Source organism: Mus caroli, chromosome 13 (genome assembly GCF_900094665.2).
Source record: "Mus caroli chromosome 13, CAROLI_EIJ_v1.1, whole genome shotgun sequence".
In the NCBI taxonomy this organism is placed as follows: domain Eukaryota; kingdom Metazoa; phylum Chordata; class Mammalia; order Rodentia; family Muridae; genus Mus; species Mus caroli.
Genome location: NC_034582.1, coordinates 68959598 through 68977005, shown reverse-complemented (window position 1 = coordinate 68977005; position 17408 = coordinate 68959598). Strand labels below are relative to the sequence as shown.

At 41.8% G+C, this 17408-nt stretch overlaps 1 protein-coding gene across 2 annotated transcripts; it reads left to right on the top strand.

Annotated features, from left to right (window-relative positions):
* The first annotated feature begins 1274 nt into the window (after nt 1-1274).
* Nucleotides 1275-17267, top strand: Pdcd6 (programmed cell death 6). 2 transcript variants are annotated; one of them, XM_021180116.2, is made up of 6 exons: nt 1275-1489; nt 2198-2259; nt 6977-7021; nt 8826-8978; nt 13069-13178; nt 16734-17267. In XM_021180116.2, exons 1-6 carry the CDS (start codon nt 1389-1391, stop codon nt 16830-16832), a joined length of 570 nt encoding a protein of 189 aa, XP_021035775.1. In that variant the 5' UTR covers nt 1275-1388; the 3' UTR covers nt 16833-17267. The 2 variants fall into 2 exon arrangements, with proteins under 2 accessions (XP_021035775.1, XP_021035774.1); XM_021180115.2 differs by having other exon boundaries at nt 8826-8984.
* The last annotated feature ends 141 nt before the right edge of the window (nt 17268-17408 follow it).

Genomic DNA, 17408 nt, shown 5'->3' with positions numbered 1-17408 from the left:
GAAAATTATGGTTAATATTTTTGTATTTCTGGTAAAGAGGAAAGGAGCCAGAGAGAGGACAGAATAAAAATAGATCTAAATAGATTCTAAATAAAAGAACCAGAAAAGTCTAAAAGGTTATTCAAAAGTGAGATGAACAGTTTATGAGAAATTATAAAAAATGAATTCACCAAATCCTGGAAGAAAATCTACCTTTCTTAAAGAATTTTGTAGATTTTGAGGTAAATGTCAAAGCTATAAGATGTTTCTTTGAACAATTTGAAAGTCTCTTAAGATGTCCCAAGAACAAGAGAAATGGAGCAGAAAACGATACAGTTGGGAGTTGATCAGATCTATAGCTGTGTTAAATAATGGATGATTATCCACATGGAAGTTTCAGATGTACAAGGCCATACTCTTGGCCCTTGGTCTCTTCACCCTCTTCTTTAGTTAAGGGGTAAACAAAACCCCCATAAAGACAGCATAGCAGTTCTTATTATGATAAGTCCGTCCCTGGATGAGGACTATCGGAAGGCTGGAATAATCCTATGGCAGAACGGAGTAATCTGTATCTTGAGCTATTCACAGCATTCAGATTTAGGTGGGAGGATGGCCTGACAGCTCGTGAATGTGACCGGTTGGTAGTTGCCCCAATGCTATGCATTTTCCCATTTAGGGACATTCCAAACTATAAAAGCATCATAGAATTAGTATCTAGAACGAAAGAAGGAATACTTATAATTAAAAGGAGTAACCACCAAAAGTACAGAAGTCCAAGTAAGGGGGGGGGGGGAGAAAACACAGCTCTCACCTCAGGACCAAACCTCACTCGGGCCATTTACAAATGAAGTCACTGCAAACCTAGGGAGGCTGGGCATAAACCGATATAAGCAAGTGGGAAGGCAAGAAGGTGTAGTACGGACAGACGGACAAACTCCAGAGTGCACAAAATGCACTTTGCGTTTCCGCCGAGGACTTCATGCGGTTGGTGCACATCACATTCGCACTAAATACTAATGCAGACGTAAAGGGAAGCCGTCGGTCCAAGTGAAAGCTTTCACCACTTTCCGTTACAGGTGGACGCGTTTTGTAAGCTCGGGTCGACCCCTCACGGTGTGGTCTCTTCTGAGCTCACCCGCCGCAGCTTCGGGCCGAGACACGCAGGAGGGCGGAGCCGGGTGGGGCTGAAAGGAAAGGGACACCCAAGGCCGGGCTAGAGTAGGAGGCGGAGCTCAGACTAACCCCAAGGCCCTCCAGACGTTGCGTGGCAACGGACCACGCCTGCCAAGTGACTCAAAGGTGCGCGCTTCCGTTGTTCCCAGGAAGTTGTGGGCTCTTGGTCCTGCCCCATAACTGAGGCGGAAGCATAGCTTGTGGAGCTGGGCCGCGTTGCCGCTGTGCATCAGCCCATGGCTGCCTACTCCTACCGCCCAGGCCCGGGTGCTGGCCCTGGCCCTGCTGCTGGAGCTGCACTGCCAGACCAGAGCTTCCTGTGGAACGTCTTCCAGCGGTAAGGCCAGCGCCGCTCAGCTCCTTCAGCCCTTGGGTCGGTCCCCATTTTCCAGGGCCTACCCTCCAGTTCTCCCTCTCCCCACCCCTTTATCACCCCGACCTCCTTCCCAGCCCTTCCTACTCCCCTCCATCCCCGACTTTCTCTCTTCTACAAAAGCACAGGGTTCAGGGTCATGTTGGCAGTGACTTTGCCCAGGGCCGAAGGGCGCGGACCAGTCGCCGCCCTACAGGGTCAGGTGCTTGCGTTAGAAACAGGACAAATCTTGAGTCAGGAAAACGGCATCAGTGAAAAGAGCTGGCTGCTATTGCATGTCTTCTGTCCCTGGCCGTCCTTCTGAATGACTGATTGTCTTTCCACTGACTCGTGCCAAAGAATGACTTATTCGTTCTAGAGAATCTTTACCTATTATGATGAACTGGTGCAGGTATAAATTAAGCAGACTTGAAGAGCTAACAGAAAACTTGAAAAGGAATAGAGAAAAGATGACTCAACCCCTCCTACTGCTTCTGGTTGTTCATTAGTCTCTGGCACACCTGGGGGCGTGTGACATTCCAGCTGAGCAAAGAGGAAGGTCTGGCCAGAGTAACATTCCAGACCTAGTGTAGATTGATGAAAATGATGTCTTGGCTATGTTTTATTTTTAATACTTCCTTTACATTTAATCACCAACTTACCTGTTTTTTGTTTGTTTGTTTGTTTTTGTAGGGTTGATAAAGACAGGAGTGGAGTGATTTCAGACAATGAGCTTCAGCAAGCATTATCCAATGGTGAGTTGAAGCCCGATTCATGCACAGTAAGCAGTTTCCTTCCTGGAATTATTTCCAAAGAAGTCCTTAAGACTAAGTTGCCATTACCAGTATAAGGTAAAGATGTTTTCTAAGCTACTGTGTTTGTATTTTCTTAATTATCATTGTTGCCTTACCAAGCTCCAGAACAAATGTATGTGAGTCTCTGAAACTGCTTTCTGAGAAATGGGAGCTATAGCGTAGACCTTGCCCAAGAGTTAAAAAGGTGAGCTCTGTGCAACAGAGGTCCCTTACTTATCCAGAAGGCCTTTGACCTGCTATCAGTCTTAGCAACTGTTCTGAAGAGGATCATCGGGGACACTGACAAATTGTCAGGTGACATTTAGAAGTGATTGCTTAGTTTTTAAAAGGCTTCAAGATGGTCCTTAGGTACTTTTGTGGTAATGTGTTTGCTATAAGAACTGCTAAAACTTGCCGGGCGGTGGTGGCGCACACCTTTAATCCCAGCACTTGGGAGGCAGAGGCAGGCGGATTTCTGAGTTCGAGGCCAGCCTGGTCTACAAAGTGAGTTCCAGGACAGCCAGGACCATACAGAGAAACCCTGTCTTGAAAAACAAAAACAAAGAACTGCTAAAACTTAAAAAAAGGGTGCACTGAGTTGGGGGTGCTGGAGAGATGGCTCAAAGGTCAAGAACACTGGCTGCTCTTCCAGAGGACCTGGGTTTAATTCCCAGCAACCACATGGCAGCTCACAACTGCACATAACTCCAATTCCAGAGGATGTGACACTCTCACACCAATGAATGTAAAGTAGGATTATTTTTATTATAAAATACTATATTAATATTCTGTTGTATAATATGTTAATATATATTATACACACACACATATACATAAAAACTTTAAAACTCGAGGTCTAGTTTAGGAAATAGAGATATGGGAGATGCTGTCAGCAGGAGCAAGGGGAGGTATTTGTATAATGTGAGGAACACTGTCTCCCAGGAGAATTGAGAAGACTGTGGCTTTTTTATGGAGCTCTTCATGGAGTCACGTTCTTGCCGGTGTTATTGTCATTAATCTTTAGTGGTACCATTAGAGACAATTTTTTTTCTTTAAAATTTTTTATTTAATTTTGATATTTATTTTATTTGTATGAATGTTTGACCTGCTTGTATGTATGTAAGCGCACCAAGTGTATACCTGCTGCCCATGGAATATAGAAGTGGGCATCTGATCCCCTGGAACTGAAGTTATAAATGGTTGTAAGCTACCATGTAGTTGCTGAGGATCAAACGTGCATCCTGTGCAACAGCAACAAGTGTGCTAAACTCCTGGGCTGTCTCTCCAGCCTCCTCATCCTGCCCCCTCCTTTTTTCTTTTTTGTTTTTTGTTTTTGTTTTTGTTTTTTGTGTTTTTGGTTTTTGTTTTTGTTTTTTGTGTTTTTGTTTTTTGTGGGTTTTTTGTTTGTTTTTTGTTTTTGACCAACTCATTAGTCCTAGACTGGCCTTGAACTTCTATGTATTCAAGGATGACCCTTAGACTTCTGCCTCTAACTCCTGAGCACTTAGTGCTGGTTTGCTCTGTACTGAGGATAGAGCCTAGAGCTACACGCACCAGTAGAACTGAGTACATGTATAACCCTAGAGACATTTTTCTTATTAAATGTCACTTGTAATTCTTTAGGTGTGGCTTTCTTTTCTAATTATTGTATTTAGAGATTGTTTTTTCCTTAGGTGTGCTATATAAGCCTGGAAAGGGATTACTTTTAAGACACGATGGAAATTTAAAAGGCTCATTTTTGTTCTACTGGGGAGCCTTTTCTTGTAATTTGATTCAATGAAGGGAGAGGCAAGTGAGGTGCTAGATAGTGCCTCAGAGCCTTGGTGTCCAAATTAAAGGAATGCTTTGGTTCATTTGTGTTTCAGTGATCTTTGCCTTTCACAAATGTGATAGAATTGACACAATTTTTACTTACTTAACCCGTGAGGACTACAAGATGCTATTGTCAAGGGGCCACTTTAAATCTTGTTGGTTTCCTATCACCTAATGGTATAATGATGGTCTATAAGTTAGCTACTGTGCTGTATTATTACAGTATTAAGGAGGTAGACTTTGTCAGGAGTTATCAGGCAAAAAGAGAAGTCTGGCTTGAAGGTAAGGGAAGCCACACCCATGTGGTATGAGGTACATCTTCCAATGAAGAGAGGCATGTAGACAGGAAAGTAGGTGTCTAATGGTTTGGATCACAAGTTTAGTGACCTACAACTGGTACAGACAAGGTAAAAAAGCATAAAGGCGTCAGGGTGAAAGGAGGTGACAACATCTCAGGTATCAGGACAGAAATACTGGTGTCATGTGTCACCTGCTCTGTGATAGAACATTTATGACCACTGCACTACTAGCATTTATGCTCACTGATAATCAGCTCTATTCCAAATAGTCAGAATACAAAAATAAATAAATAGAATTTAATCACATTAGCTGAGAAATAGAGAATAAGGTGGTAAAGAGGAAAGGAGGTTATTAATAAATCATAAATCTGACTTTAAAAATTTTTTAAAAGATTTATTTATTATTATATGTAAGTACACTGTAGCTGTCTTCAGACACACCAGAAGAAGGCGTCAGATCTCATTACGGATGGTTATGAGCCACCATGTGGTTGCCGGGATTTGAACTCAGGACCTTCAGAAAAGCAGTCAGTGCTCTTACCCGCTGAGCCATCTCTCCAGCCCCAACTTTAAAATTTTTAATAGCTAATGCGAAGAGAAAAATGTATTTAGTTAATCTTGGTTTTTCCAAAAATACAAACAAAAACAAATAGTTACCAAAGCCTTTTGGACACATAGATTATTAAAGGTCTGCTTGTACACATGGGGCCAGTTCTTATACCCCCAGCATAAACCAAAAATTTTCCCTATTTAGCATGGGCACCAATTTCAAACTGGTTCTGACACAAACAAGGGCTTAGTGTCCTTCAAGCAACTGTTAAAGTTAATACACTCTGTCCTCTCTCTCTCTCTCTCTCTTTCTCTCTCTCTCTCTCCTGTTCATAAGGCTGGAGTTCTTATGATGTAATTACTGTGCAAAGCATCTGACTTTTAATAAGGTTACCATGGCAACTAAATGCTACTTTCAGTTTCAGAGGGAATACCTTTCAAGCTTTAGGTCTCTCTGGCTTTTAGATTATAAGCTTCATGAAGAAGGTTCACACTGTACAGTTCAGGGACAGTTAGTGTTGGATAGTTGCATATGAGTTCTCAGCCCTTCTCAGAATTGCTATGCTTACATGATTTAAACTATTTTGACTTCTAATTAGTCTTCTAGGATTGCTAATTGCTAGGATTGCTGGTTTTGGAATCAAATTAAACTATTTTAGGAAATTTAATTAATATGCTATTGGAAGGGAAGCATGAAGTTAAAAATAACATGGTTTCTAACTTCAATTTAGTCATCTCTAAAACCTCTTTGTTGCTGTGTAGTTGCCATCCTGCTAGGAGTGCTTATGAGTCCAGTGGGCCTCTGTGAGACTTATTTACATAGAAGAATATGGTCAGTAGACAGGTAGAGCACAGATCAGGATTTGTTTTCTCAGCTCTGTGACCTTCTAGAAGCAACTCATGGAAAGAAAAATTTGTTTTGGGTCACAGTTTGGGTTCAGTCCATCCAGAAGGGGAGGGTTTGGTGGGACAGAACCATTTACTTGCTGGCAGCCAGGGAGCCTAGAACAGGAATGCCAGTGTCCTCTGTCCCTCCAGCTTCTTCTTCCCGTTTTACTCTGTCTGGGCCCCACTCCATGGAACAATGCCACATACATTCAGGGTGGGTCTTTCCCTCAAGTTCATTCTGTCTGGAAATGCTTGATAAACATAGAGATGTGTCATACTAATCTCCGAGGTGATTGTTTCTAATTCCAGTCAAGTTGCCAAGGTCAGCTAGCATAGGGTTTCTCTGCTGCTATGAAATAATGTTGTCACAAACTCCTGGGGTTATAGATTAACAGTACATTTCCTCAATCTCCTTTTTGTTGGTTGGTTGGTTGGTTGGTCTTTTGTGAGGTGTAGCCCGGGCTGACTTTTACTTAAACTACTGCTTGGCTGAGGATGATTTTGAACTCCTAATTTCATGCTGGGAGTAGAGGCACGTGGGTGTCAGTGTGCTCACCTCTCTTTAGTGCTCTTGAGGTAGGTTTGACTTACTGAATAGACTGGTGGTTTGAGGTGCGTGTTTTAGTTATACTTTTAAAACAGTCTTATTTTCTCTCTCTCTTTTTTTTAAATTCTTTTGAAGACATTTTATCAAAGTTTATCGAATTGTAGTTTAGGATTAAAAAAAAGAGCTACAGGAAATCCTACCTCTATCTATGCAAGATGATTACCTGTAAAATTATTATTCAGTCACTAACAGTCCCAGAGCATTGTCAAGCCTGAAGGTGGTCTTTAGGACCCCCAGCACAGTCAAATTCACACAAGTGAAGCTCTGAAGCAGCAGCCAGCTCCTGGTAATTACAGATAGGTTAAACTCAGCAGTACTGACTAGGTACTGACCGGGATTGCTAAGCGCTCATACAGGTTAAGGCAGCCAGATCTCCTGGTGTCCTAGGAAGCAGACCCCTGCTTGCAAACTCTGATCCAAAGCAGGCCACTGAGTCTCATCGACTAACAATAGACCAGACACTTAGAGCTTCTTGTAACTTAATCTGCTTTGGTCTAATTGATATAATGTCACTTGTTTTCAGGTACATGGACTCCTTTTAACCCAGTGACTGTGAGGTCAATCATTTGTAAGTATCCACGCAGACCAGCTAGATGTTTCTCTGGGAGCAACTATAATAACTCCATCCAAATATTGCGTGGGCTCTTATGTTTCATCCTCTCTGCTTCTGTGTATGTAGATGTCTTCATTTATCCATTAGTTTAAGTTTACATCGTAGTTCATCCTCTCCATTTCTAATTCTAAGGTTATAGATCCATAAAATCTCCACACTACAGTTTTCTTTAAGCCTTATTTTGTTATTTTGGTAGTATCTTTTAAAATTCATGTTTGTGATTCTTTTATTTAAATATTATATGTAATAGTCTTAAACCTTATAGAATGTTTTTACTTAAGAATTACATATGTTAATTTACATCTCCTTTATCTTGTGTCATGGATGATTTCAAAGTCCTGTAAGAAGGCAGCCTGCATCTGATAATTCTTCCTGCTGAATTTCATGCGTGTAACTGATTATTACCTCCATGTTTTAGTCGTTTCTATTTGTTTTGAGAGCTAGTATTTGGTTGAATTTAATATGCATGTACCAAGGTCTGAGCTGGAGCTGGAGGTGGGCCCTCCAGGAAAGATTTCCATCCTTTCTTTCTTACCAAGATGTGGGTTGTCAGTTTTGGTTCTCTCTGTGTGTTAGTCACTTTTCCATTACTATGATAAAACACCATGACTAAGGTGAAGAAAGACACTATTTGGGCTTACAGTGTTGGAGGTCCAGGGTTCGAGTCCATAGTAGTGGGAAGCCTGGCATTAGGTAGCAGGCCTGCTGGCATAAACAGGACTCTGAGAGCTCACATCTTGAACCGCAAGCCCGAAGTGGAAAGAGAGAGAGTGAAAGACCACTTTGAAACTTCAAAGCTCTTCTGGCCAGCACCATCACTTGGGACCCACGTGTTCAAATATGTGAGCCTGTGAGGGTCATTCTCCTTTAGGCCACCACAGCGGGTTGCATGTGTAAGCAAGGATTAAGCTTCAGATGAAAAAGAGGATGGAACCTGTAAGTACAGTCTTAGAGATTTACTGTTCTTTTGATTCCTAGGTTTCTTTCCTGGGAGGTAGATTTTTCTTGCTTTTTCCTTTCCTAGCTTCCTTTAATGTGAAATCTTATGGCCAAGTCCCTTCTACCACAGGAGACAAGGTGTATGCCCAACTTTTCCTCTCCTGTGCCCCTTTGAAGTGCACTGTATCTCGTAACCTCAGCAGCATTTTGCAGGCTATGTTGCTATAGCCACCCCAACAGATTGATGTAGGTAAACTTGTCAAGGTGGCCTATGAGTGACTGAGATCTTTAAAATCTAAAGTTAATATCATAATAGACTAGGACATCTTTTAATTAAAACAGGCATTTCTTGACCTAGAAGAACTCTTGTAAGCCTCCCTCTGGAGTTGTGATGCTTGGGCAGTAAAAAGGTTTACTCTGGCTCAGGACTTGGAGCTGGGAAATGGGGCCTTAACCTTTGCGCTCCATTTCCCTTCTGATAAAGTGAGAGCACTCTTAGTGCTTCTGTTTTCCAGGACATGTTCTATCATAACTGTCTACCTTCTACACAGTGGTGAGTGTGTGTTCTGCTGGTCATTACTTAGGGGCTAGTATTAGATGACTGTCCTCTACACTCCCTCCACCCTAGGCAGGGATAAGTAGGCTTTTAGAAATCTAGTAATTTGTTCAACAAACTAACCTTTACTAGACGGCTGGCTCCCTGCTAGCATCTGAAAGTCTTCGAGGTGGCATGAATCTATTAGTAGTGTCCTGTGGTTGGTTATATTTTGCCGTTGAACATGCAAACTTAATGTGTGCCTGCTATTTCTCTTCATCTCAGCTATGTTTGACCGAGAAAACAAGGCTGGTGTGAACTTCAGTGAATTCACGGGTGTGTGGAAGTATATCACAGACTGGCAGAATGTCTTCCGGACCTACGACAGGGACAACTCTGGGATGATTGACAAGAACGAGCTCAAACAAGCACTCTCAGGTTTTGGTAATTCACTTGTCTTGATTGTATAGCATATTTCATTTTGGAATATAGGAGTCCCTCAAGCTTTGTTTTGCTATGTTCCATTTATTGATTCTTTTAACCCAGTCTATGTGAAATTTCTTTTTATGTTATACAGGTTCATATTTTGATTCTATTTTTGTCATGAAGATGTATATGTGACATGGAGTCTTTCACACAGTGTTTCATCCAAAATGAGATAAGGGCTATGCAAATCATCTACTTTTTGTGAAATGAGATGGTGTCCTAAGCAAAATTGAGAATGTGGCTTCTGGAACAATTTAAAGTAGAAAAATGAAAACATAATTGTGTGGGGTAGTTGGCAGCATATATGTAGTGGTTTGTCAAACTACACGAACACAGTGATAAAATAACAGTAAGACATAATTCTATAAATAATAAAATGCATCAGTCCATTCAAATTTTGCTTCAGTGGGAAATTAGAAAGTGTGTGTGCCCATTCTCAAATGGCATTTAGTACGTGTGTGTTTGGTGTGGGCTTAGGCATGCAAAGTGTGCTGTGTTTCTCACAAGTATTCATAGAACCTGTCCAGAGCATAATTAGAGGCTCCCAGAGCTAGCCTTGAATCTGAAAGAAAAGTGGGACCTTTTAACTACAAAGGAGTCACCGAAAAGTTTGCAGCACATCTATAACTTGTCATGGTTACACCAAGATTGGAATTTGGAACATTCTCATATAGTACTCTGTCCTTTTGCCCTTACAAAAAAACCCTTGTATATTTCATTTCTTAAAAGGTTGCTAATAGATGTCTTCCAGAAAAATTTTATTAAAAAGTGAATTATAATCTAGTGTATTGTGAATATCTTGAGTTTTACTTTCCTAAAGTATGTTATTTCCTACTAATATGTCATTTCCTAAAGTATGTTATTCCTTCTAGAATTCTATTATTTCTCCTTCAAGCATGACAGTGACCACCCCTTTTCTGCTGTCCTCTCTCCCCTCTTGGTTTGTTGTTAGGCCCAGTAAGAAGTGCCCTCTGTGTCATGATCAGACCAGTGACATTTCAGGATTTCCCAAGGACAACAGTGGAAAGTGTGTCTGATTATGGGCCAGTGGGCCATCTTGGACAGTACCAGCATCTCCCTCACTTTCTAATCATTTCTCAGCACAGTCTGCTGTGTATTCTCCAGGGGAAGTCCTGCCATGGTTTTTCCTGTTTGCCCTGATACAGGACATTACTCTTTAACTGTCCAGGAAAAGGAAATATCTTTCTGTTTGCATACTAATTTGGAATATTATCAGTGGCATCTGTTAGGAAGTTGGCTGTAGAAGTAAAAGTTCCGATTCTGACTTCCAAAAGGGTTGTTGCTTTTGGGTAAACAGGAGCTTAGTAGGGAATAAAAGCATCAGTGATGTTTCAGGCTCGCCCAGTGGTACCCATGACTGATAGGATGTCTGGTGAGTCTAGTGATTCTTCTGTTCACATAAACCTATGCTGTTAAGTTCTGTGACCAGGTACAGAGGTCTGGATGGACACTTACACCTTCCTGTAAGGCTTTGGCTCCTTGTTGGTTACTTCACCTGCAGGAAAGCCAACTGTTCTATTAGGCAGCACAGTTGGAGTGAACAATCCCTTACCCCTAAGCCCTGCATCTCTTTGAGCATCCCCTTTTCCATCTAGCCTTTGGCAACTGTATAGCTTTGTTTGTTTTTCTTTTTTTATTTTTTTTAAATCATAAAAACTTATGAAAATATAGCGAATCTCCGCCTACCCATATTTTTACCCATGTTTAATATTGGTGCATGTGCATATGTCCTTTATGGTAGAGTCTTATGCAAACCTGAAGCCTCTACCACGATGTGCATTGACTCATTTCACAAGGTTAATGGTTTTTAATACTAATAATGCTTTTCCTGAGTTAGGATCAGGCAAGACCCACACACGGCCTTTCTCAAGCCACTTACTGGTTGGGGGAACACAGACTAATACCATGCAAATTATTCCTGTATCCACTGGGCATCATTGACTTTAATCAGATTGTGACTCCATTGGGATTCCTCTGGAAGCACAGGGGAATGTTGCTTCTGGTAGTGTCTAGGTGCGCGCTGCCCATAAATCAATGGCCTGGACCAGTGGTGTCAGTGGAATCATTTTTCTGGTGGTATCATTAGTTTCTTGGTAGAGAAGGACTTTGCCTCTCACCAAAGGCTGTTGGCTATTGGAAGTAGACACAGAGTACTTCCATTTCCAGGAAGATTCTCACCTCTAGGACTACAGAAGAATATCCCTGGCAGAGTTGGAGAGTAGATATGTCTTTGTACTACCTTCAGCCCTCTTGTGAGGCCATTCTACCTGGTCTATCTTTCCTGAGCTGATCAAGACTGACTCCAAGACAATTCCCTGGTTGAAAATTATGATCTGATCTTGCTACTTGTGCAAGAGTGGAGGCCTCCAGGTGGCCTTATCCTATTAGATGGATACAAGTTGGGGGTGCAGTCTTGCAGTTAACAGGCCAAGTCTAATATGTACCTCACTGGTCAGTCCTAACCAGGCCACGGGGCTGAGCACAAAGCGCTTTGGCTCTGAGGTAGTGCTGTTCTTGTGTGCCTTGTATTGAAGGAGCTCTGTGGAGGTCAGTTTGCTGCCAGGTTTTGGCCCCTCTAGGGAGCATTCTTTGTGGTTTCCTTCTTTGTGGCTTCCTTTGCTAGTCTGTATGTCTTTTGCTTTGCGTTACCTACAAGAGTGCCAGTGGTCAGAACAATTGCAGATCGGTTCTAGCAGCAATGAGATTGCTTCCTTGCACAGACAGGAAATCTTATATATTTGTTCTTATTTCATCTGTCCTTTCTTATCCTGCCAGGAGACCACCAGTGCCTGTCTTGCTCTGTCTACACCTGGGCCTGAAGCTCTATTCTTGGAGAGTCAGGGCTTAGCCAGGGCCACTCACATGTTAGGTGTGAGTGAGGCATGCTAGCTCTTCTCTACAAGCTCTCTTTTTCAGACTTCAGCTGAGGGTCCTATCTTCTGTTTGATTTGTAAGGGAGGGGACTCCTGTAGCAGTTTCAATGTCACACATTTGTGTAGGGTTCCTGAATATAAGTTCCCATCTTCTCTCCCCACAATTGCTCTGGAAGGTGCTGTGAACATGTTTTTGTAGTTGAACATTTATCAGTATAATGACTAAGTTTCATACAGTAATTAACTGTGAGATTCAGATAATAGGTGTACATATAACTACAAAGCTTCCACCAAGACTGAAAACTGAAGTAATAAGGTTACCACGATGGCACAGTGATAAGGAAGGGAAGCAGATGAGTGGTGCCCTCCTTAAACATGGCCTCTGGTGATGTTTGTATGTCTGGTGTGTCCACACATCTTCGTCCTGTCATCCCCTGCCGAAGACCTTTCAAACACAGTAAATTAGAAATGGACTTATAATGCCCAATGATTTGCCACTGATCCTGAACATCATGAGACTAATTAGCTGCACACTCAGAAACTTAGAATCCTAATGCCTAGTGACACGTTATTCTAATCTTTATGAGACTGATTAGCCATATTTTCAGAACCCTGACACCAAACTAGCCATATTTTCAGAACCCTGACACCAAACGAAATAATTTGTTTATGTTGAGACACATGTAACTAGAACCTTTAGTGACATTTTAGCTTTCCGAACATTGTGTAATGATGAGTAACCAAGGGTAGCAGGTCCCTGAAAACACTCGTATCTAGATAAGCTGACAGAGTGAGGTGTCTCTACTAGATTCAAGATCACCAAGCCTAATTGCCCTGTGGGTGTTTTCTTGCGCACAGGCAGAATGAGCACAGTTAGCTAACAGAAGCCAGTGAGCTCCTAAGAAGCAAGACAGTAAGGGGACTTGCTCATTGTTACTGGTGTTTAGGATCACTTCACAGTCCTGACAACATATTTATTTCAGAATATTGTATTTAGGTAGCATACTTAGTTTCCAGAATGCCTTTCAATAAATTTTTTTCCCCTCTTATTTCTGGAGTCTTAGAAAGGACAGTTGAGGCAGTGATTTATACTTTAATCTTCCTCTCCTAGTCTGCCTCTGATCTGACTCTAATCTTTCCTCTCCAAGGCTACCGGCTCTCTGATCAGTTCCATGACATCCTCATCCGAAAATTTGACAGGCAAGGACGAGGGCAGATCGCATTTGATGACTTCATCCAGGGCTGCATCGTCTTGCAGGTGATGAAGCAGCTTCCTGTGGGTTTGCTGTGACATGCAGCGGTGGGAGCTGGGGTGGGGGCAGAAATGGGGGAACTGTAACTAGCAGCCAACGTGGAGTAACTGCTTAACTTCTCCTCTGTCTAGGGTTTGGTGCTAGCAAAACTTTTTAGTTTAAACCCTTGCAACTAGGATCAGGTTCCTAATGGTGATTTTTCAGTATTTGTTCCATAAAATTATAATGTCGTGCCGGGCGTGGTGGCGCACGCCTTTAATCCCAGCACTCGGGAGGCAGAGGCAGGCGGATTTCTGAGTTCGAGGCCAGCCTGGTCTACAAAGTGAGTTCCAGGACAGCCAGGGCTACACAGAGAAACCCTGTCTCAAAAAAACCAAAAAAAAAAAAAATATATATATATATAATGTCCTGGACTGTGCCTGGTCCCTGTTGTTGTCATAGCTGTTATGACCTTTTAAGCATAAGACATTGCATTTTTATGGTAAAGCTGGTATGGTGAACCTTGATGCCAGTCATATGTAAGTCTAGCAATATGTATAGTACATAATCCCTGATAATAATTGAAATACTATACTTTTTATTTTGGGAAGCAAGGTCTCTGTACCTCTGGCTGGCCTTAAATTCACAATGTACCCTATGCTGGCTTTGAACTCACCCTTCAAAATAATGGAATTATAGCTGTGTACCATATGTTTTACTTTTTTTTTATTACTACAGTAAATACACCTCTGATATAAAACAAATAAAATACAATGTACTAGAAAGAGCATGCATTGTTACACCAGTATTAGCCACCTACATGGGATTCTCACTGTGGTCCTTGATTATTCCAAGCAGTCATACCAAGCATTGTATGTGCTCGCTAAACATAAGAAGGGTGGACAGACAGCCATTATTGCCCAGTGCATGTTCCTGTCAAAGAAGTAGGCCCTGCTGTTGTTTTTAGATAGAGGTCCAGGTTCTCTAGGTTTTAGCTTTGGAAATGTGGTAAGTTGATAAGCCCTATGTATCTTAAAGTTTTTGCTATGGAATTTTCAAACAAAAGCAGCAGTTAGGCTAACAGGTTAATGCCCAGACTTAGCACTTGTTAGCTCCCAGTGGCCTGTATGAGACTTTCATGCTCCAGCCCTTTTTCTGAAATAGAGTCGTCAGTACATAGAAAGCAAATGTTTTCACCATTAATACTTCAGTAAAACCCTTCTTAAAGAGGGAAGCTCCTAGATATTGATCCTAGGCTAAGGTTACTTTTGTTGGTTGCAGAACCACTGAGAGATGTGGACAGCATTAAATCTTGAGATATAATGTAGAATTTTGGGAAATATTCTTAGAGTGTTGTTCTATTTCAAAGAAAGTGGATAAAAGTGCATCTCCTCTGACTTGACTGCTAATTACAGTGCTCCATGATTCCTTTACAAAGGAATCCGAGAGGCTAGAGAGATGCATTAGCAGTAAAAAGCAGCAGCCCTTCCTATTCTAGCTAATCCAGGTTTGATTTCCAACACCCACATGGCAGCTAACAGCCCACCATCTGTAACTCCAGGTCCCAAGGAGCCAATGCCCTCTTCTCTCCTTCACTAGCAATGAGTGTACATGGTGTGCAGAAATTCTGGCAAAACATTCATACACATAAAATAAAAATATATCTTCAAAAATAACAACAACAAAAGTTATTCAGAGCCTGGTATGGTATAAGACTATAATACCAGTTCCCAGAAGCCGGAAGCAATAAGGTTCATGAGTTCTAGGCAAGCCTACCTACATAACAGTACTCTGCTTTAAAAAAAAAAAGAATCGTAGCATGTCACCTGTGTTTCTTATGCTGTCGGAGAATTGGATTATTAGTATTCAAGCTTCAGGTCTCTGAAGGAGACCACCTCTGCTGCTACTTAAGAGTTCCCATGAGCTTAGGGATGCTTAGAGTGTTCTCTGAACACTTCAGAAAGAGATGGGTAGGAAATCTTATAGACTGTGTCTGAATTATCAAGTTAAGAGTTCTTGTTTGTAAGTAAAGTTCTAATCCTTGCATTTCTGAATATGCAAAGATTTGGGAGTTTTATCAGACTCCCGAATAACCTGATCAAGTTCAGAAGAAGCTCTGCATCCCCTCTACCCTGTCCTCTGTGGTGTGTGTCCTGGGGGATGGGGTGGGGGTGGACAGCCAGTTTCTTGGATCACTTTTACCTCTGAAGAATGACTGAAAGTCATAGAGAGGTGGAGAATCTTAAAGGAAAGAGAAAGCTTTAGGCTATAGGTAAAAGTTTCCTTAGAAATGTGGTTTTTGTTTTATGGATTCTTTTCCTAAAAAACCCAGCCTAGCTTTGATTCCCACCCACCCACCACCCACCCCATGTAGCTGAGGGTGACCTTGAACTCCTGGTCTTTCTGCCTCCACCTCTCAAGTTCTGGGATTACAGGCTTGAAATGGCACTCTCAGCAATTTATTATTCTTTGTTTTTTTTTGTTTTACGGTTCCCAACACATGGGTACCATAAATATCTTTTTAGCAGATATTTAAGATTCAGATTGTAGTGTCTTGTGTCTACCACTGATCAACACGTAGTTTTGTGGCCACATGACAGTAGTTTGTTTTATGCTAATAGTGTCTTGCGGAGGGTGGGGAGCATTTAGACAGGCTCCTGCTACGTGGCCTAGGATGGTCTTGCCTCAGCCTCCTGAGTGCTGAAATTCAGGTGTGTGCCGCCACACCCATTCTCCGTGCTAGCACATTTTCATAAAAACCACTCATGTCTGAAGTAGGAGGTAGACCACACACTGTTGAGGTTTGCTTGATGTGCGGGGGCTATTGTTTTCTGTTAACACATGGAATTCCCTTGTGTCTTTTTTTTTTATAATTATTGAAAGCATATTATAGACTTCATAAATTTCTTCAAAACTGGCATGCATATAACCTAGTCTTATAAAATATGAGTGGAATCTGAGCATGGCAGCACCATGCCTTTAATCACCATAACTCTATCATGGAGGCAAGTAGATCTCTATGAATTCAAGGGCAGCCTGGTCTGCAGACATAGTCTGGGGCCAGGGTTACACAGTGGGACCCTGTCTCAAAAACATAAAACAAACAACAAAGTAAATGGAATGGAAAGGACCTGTCTGGATCCAAAGTCCGCTGGAGGGGAAGTGGGCTATAAAGGCTGATCCCTGCATGATGTTCACACAATGCATGAAGTTGGCACTTCCTTCACTGGACCCTTCTGGACCATAGTCAGGATATAAACTAGTGTCTCTGTCCTAAGACACCCATACCAGGTCCAGGAGGTGGTTGTGAAATGTGAAGAAAAGGGCCTATGTGGTATAAGGTTGGCTAGACCTGCCGTACGTATACTTTCTTGCCAGTAGAGGTATTTGTCGTTCATAATGGTGCTGACTAAAGGTGTTCAAGAGTACCCAACCTGTGCTTTCCTGTGTGAATGCCATTTTCAGTGTCTCTTTAGAAGATGCGGGAAATCCATGTGCTTCTGAGATTGGGTCCTCAAGATGTCTTTATTGTAAGTACACTGTTCTGTACAGTAAATTCTCCATATCTGTGTTTCTCCCAGAGGTTGACAGACATATTCAGACGCTATGACACGGATCAGGATGGCTGGATTCAGGTGTCTTATGAGCAATATCTCTCCATGGTCTTCAGCATTGTATAACCAGGCCTTGAGAACAGCAAGCACGGCATGCAAAAGACTGAAGATGCCAAATCCCTTACCTGTGATAGAACAGGGCACAGCTGCAGTGAGATGCTGTCCTTCCCATTGGCTGTATCGTTCATACTTGGGGACCTGGCTGTACATATGTGAATACGCTGGTCAGTGATTCTGTAGTGGCAATCTAGCTACACTGTTATGATACAAACCTTGGGTTTGCTGACTAATTGTGCCATGAGACCTAATAATGGTTCAGGATTTTGCTCTCAAACTATCATGTTCTTTTCTAGATGTCTCTAATTCTATAGTTGCAATGCTTTTATTAGCCAATAGAATTTTAAAATAATATGGAACTTGCACAGAAGGCTTTTCATGTGCCTTACTTTTTAAACAAAATTGGAATATGTAACATAAGCAATAAAGTAATGATACAGACTGGTTGCCTAGTTTTGGCTGGTTTTTTGGTTTGTTTTGTTTTAACCAAACAGGTGGAAGAGATGTAGCCTTTGTTACACTACTCCAGCATAACACGTATGCTGTGTGAACCTGGGAGAGTGGGGCCTAAAAATGAGGCAGACT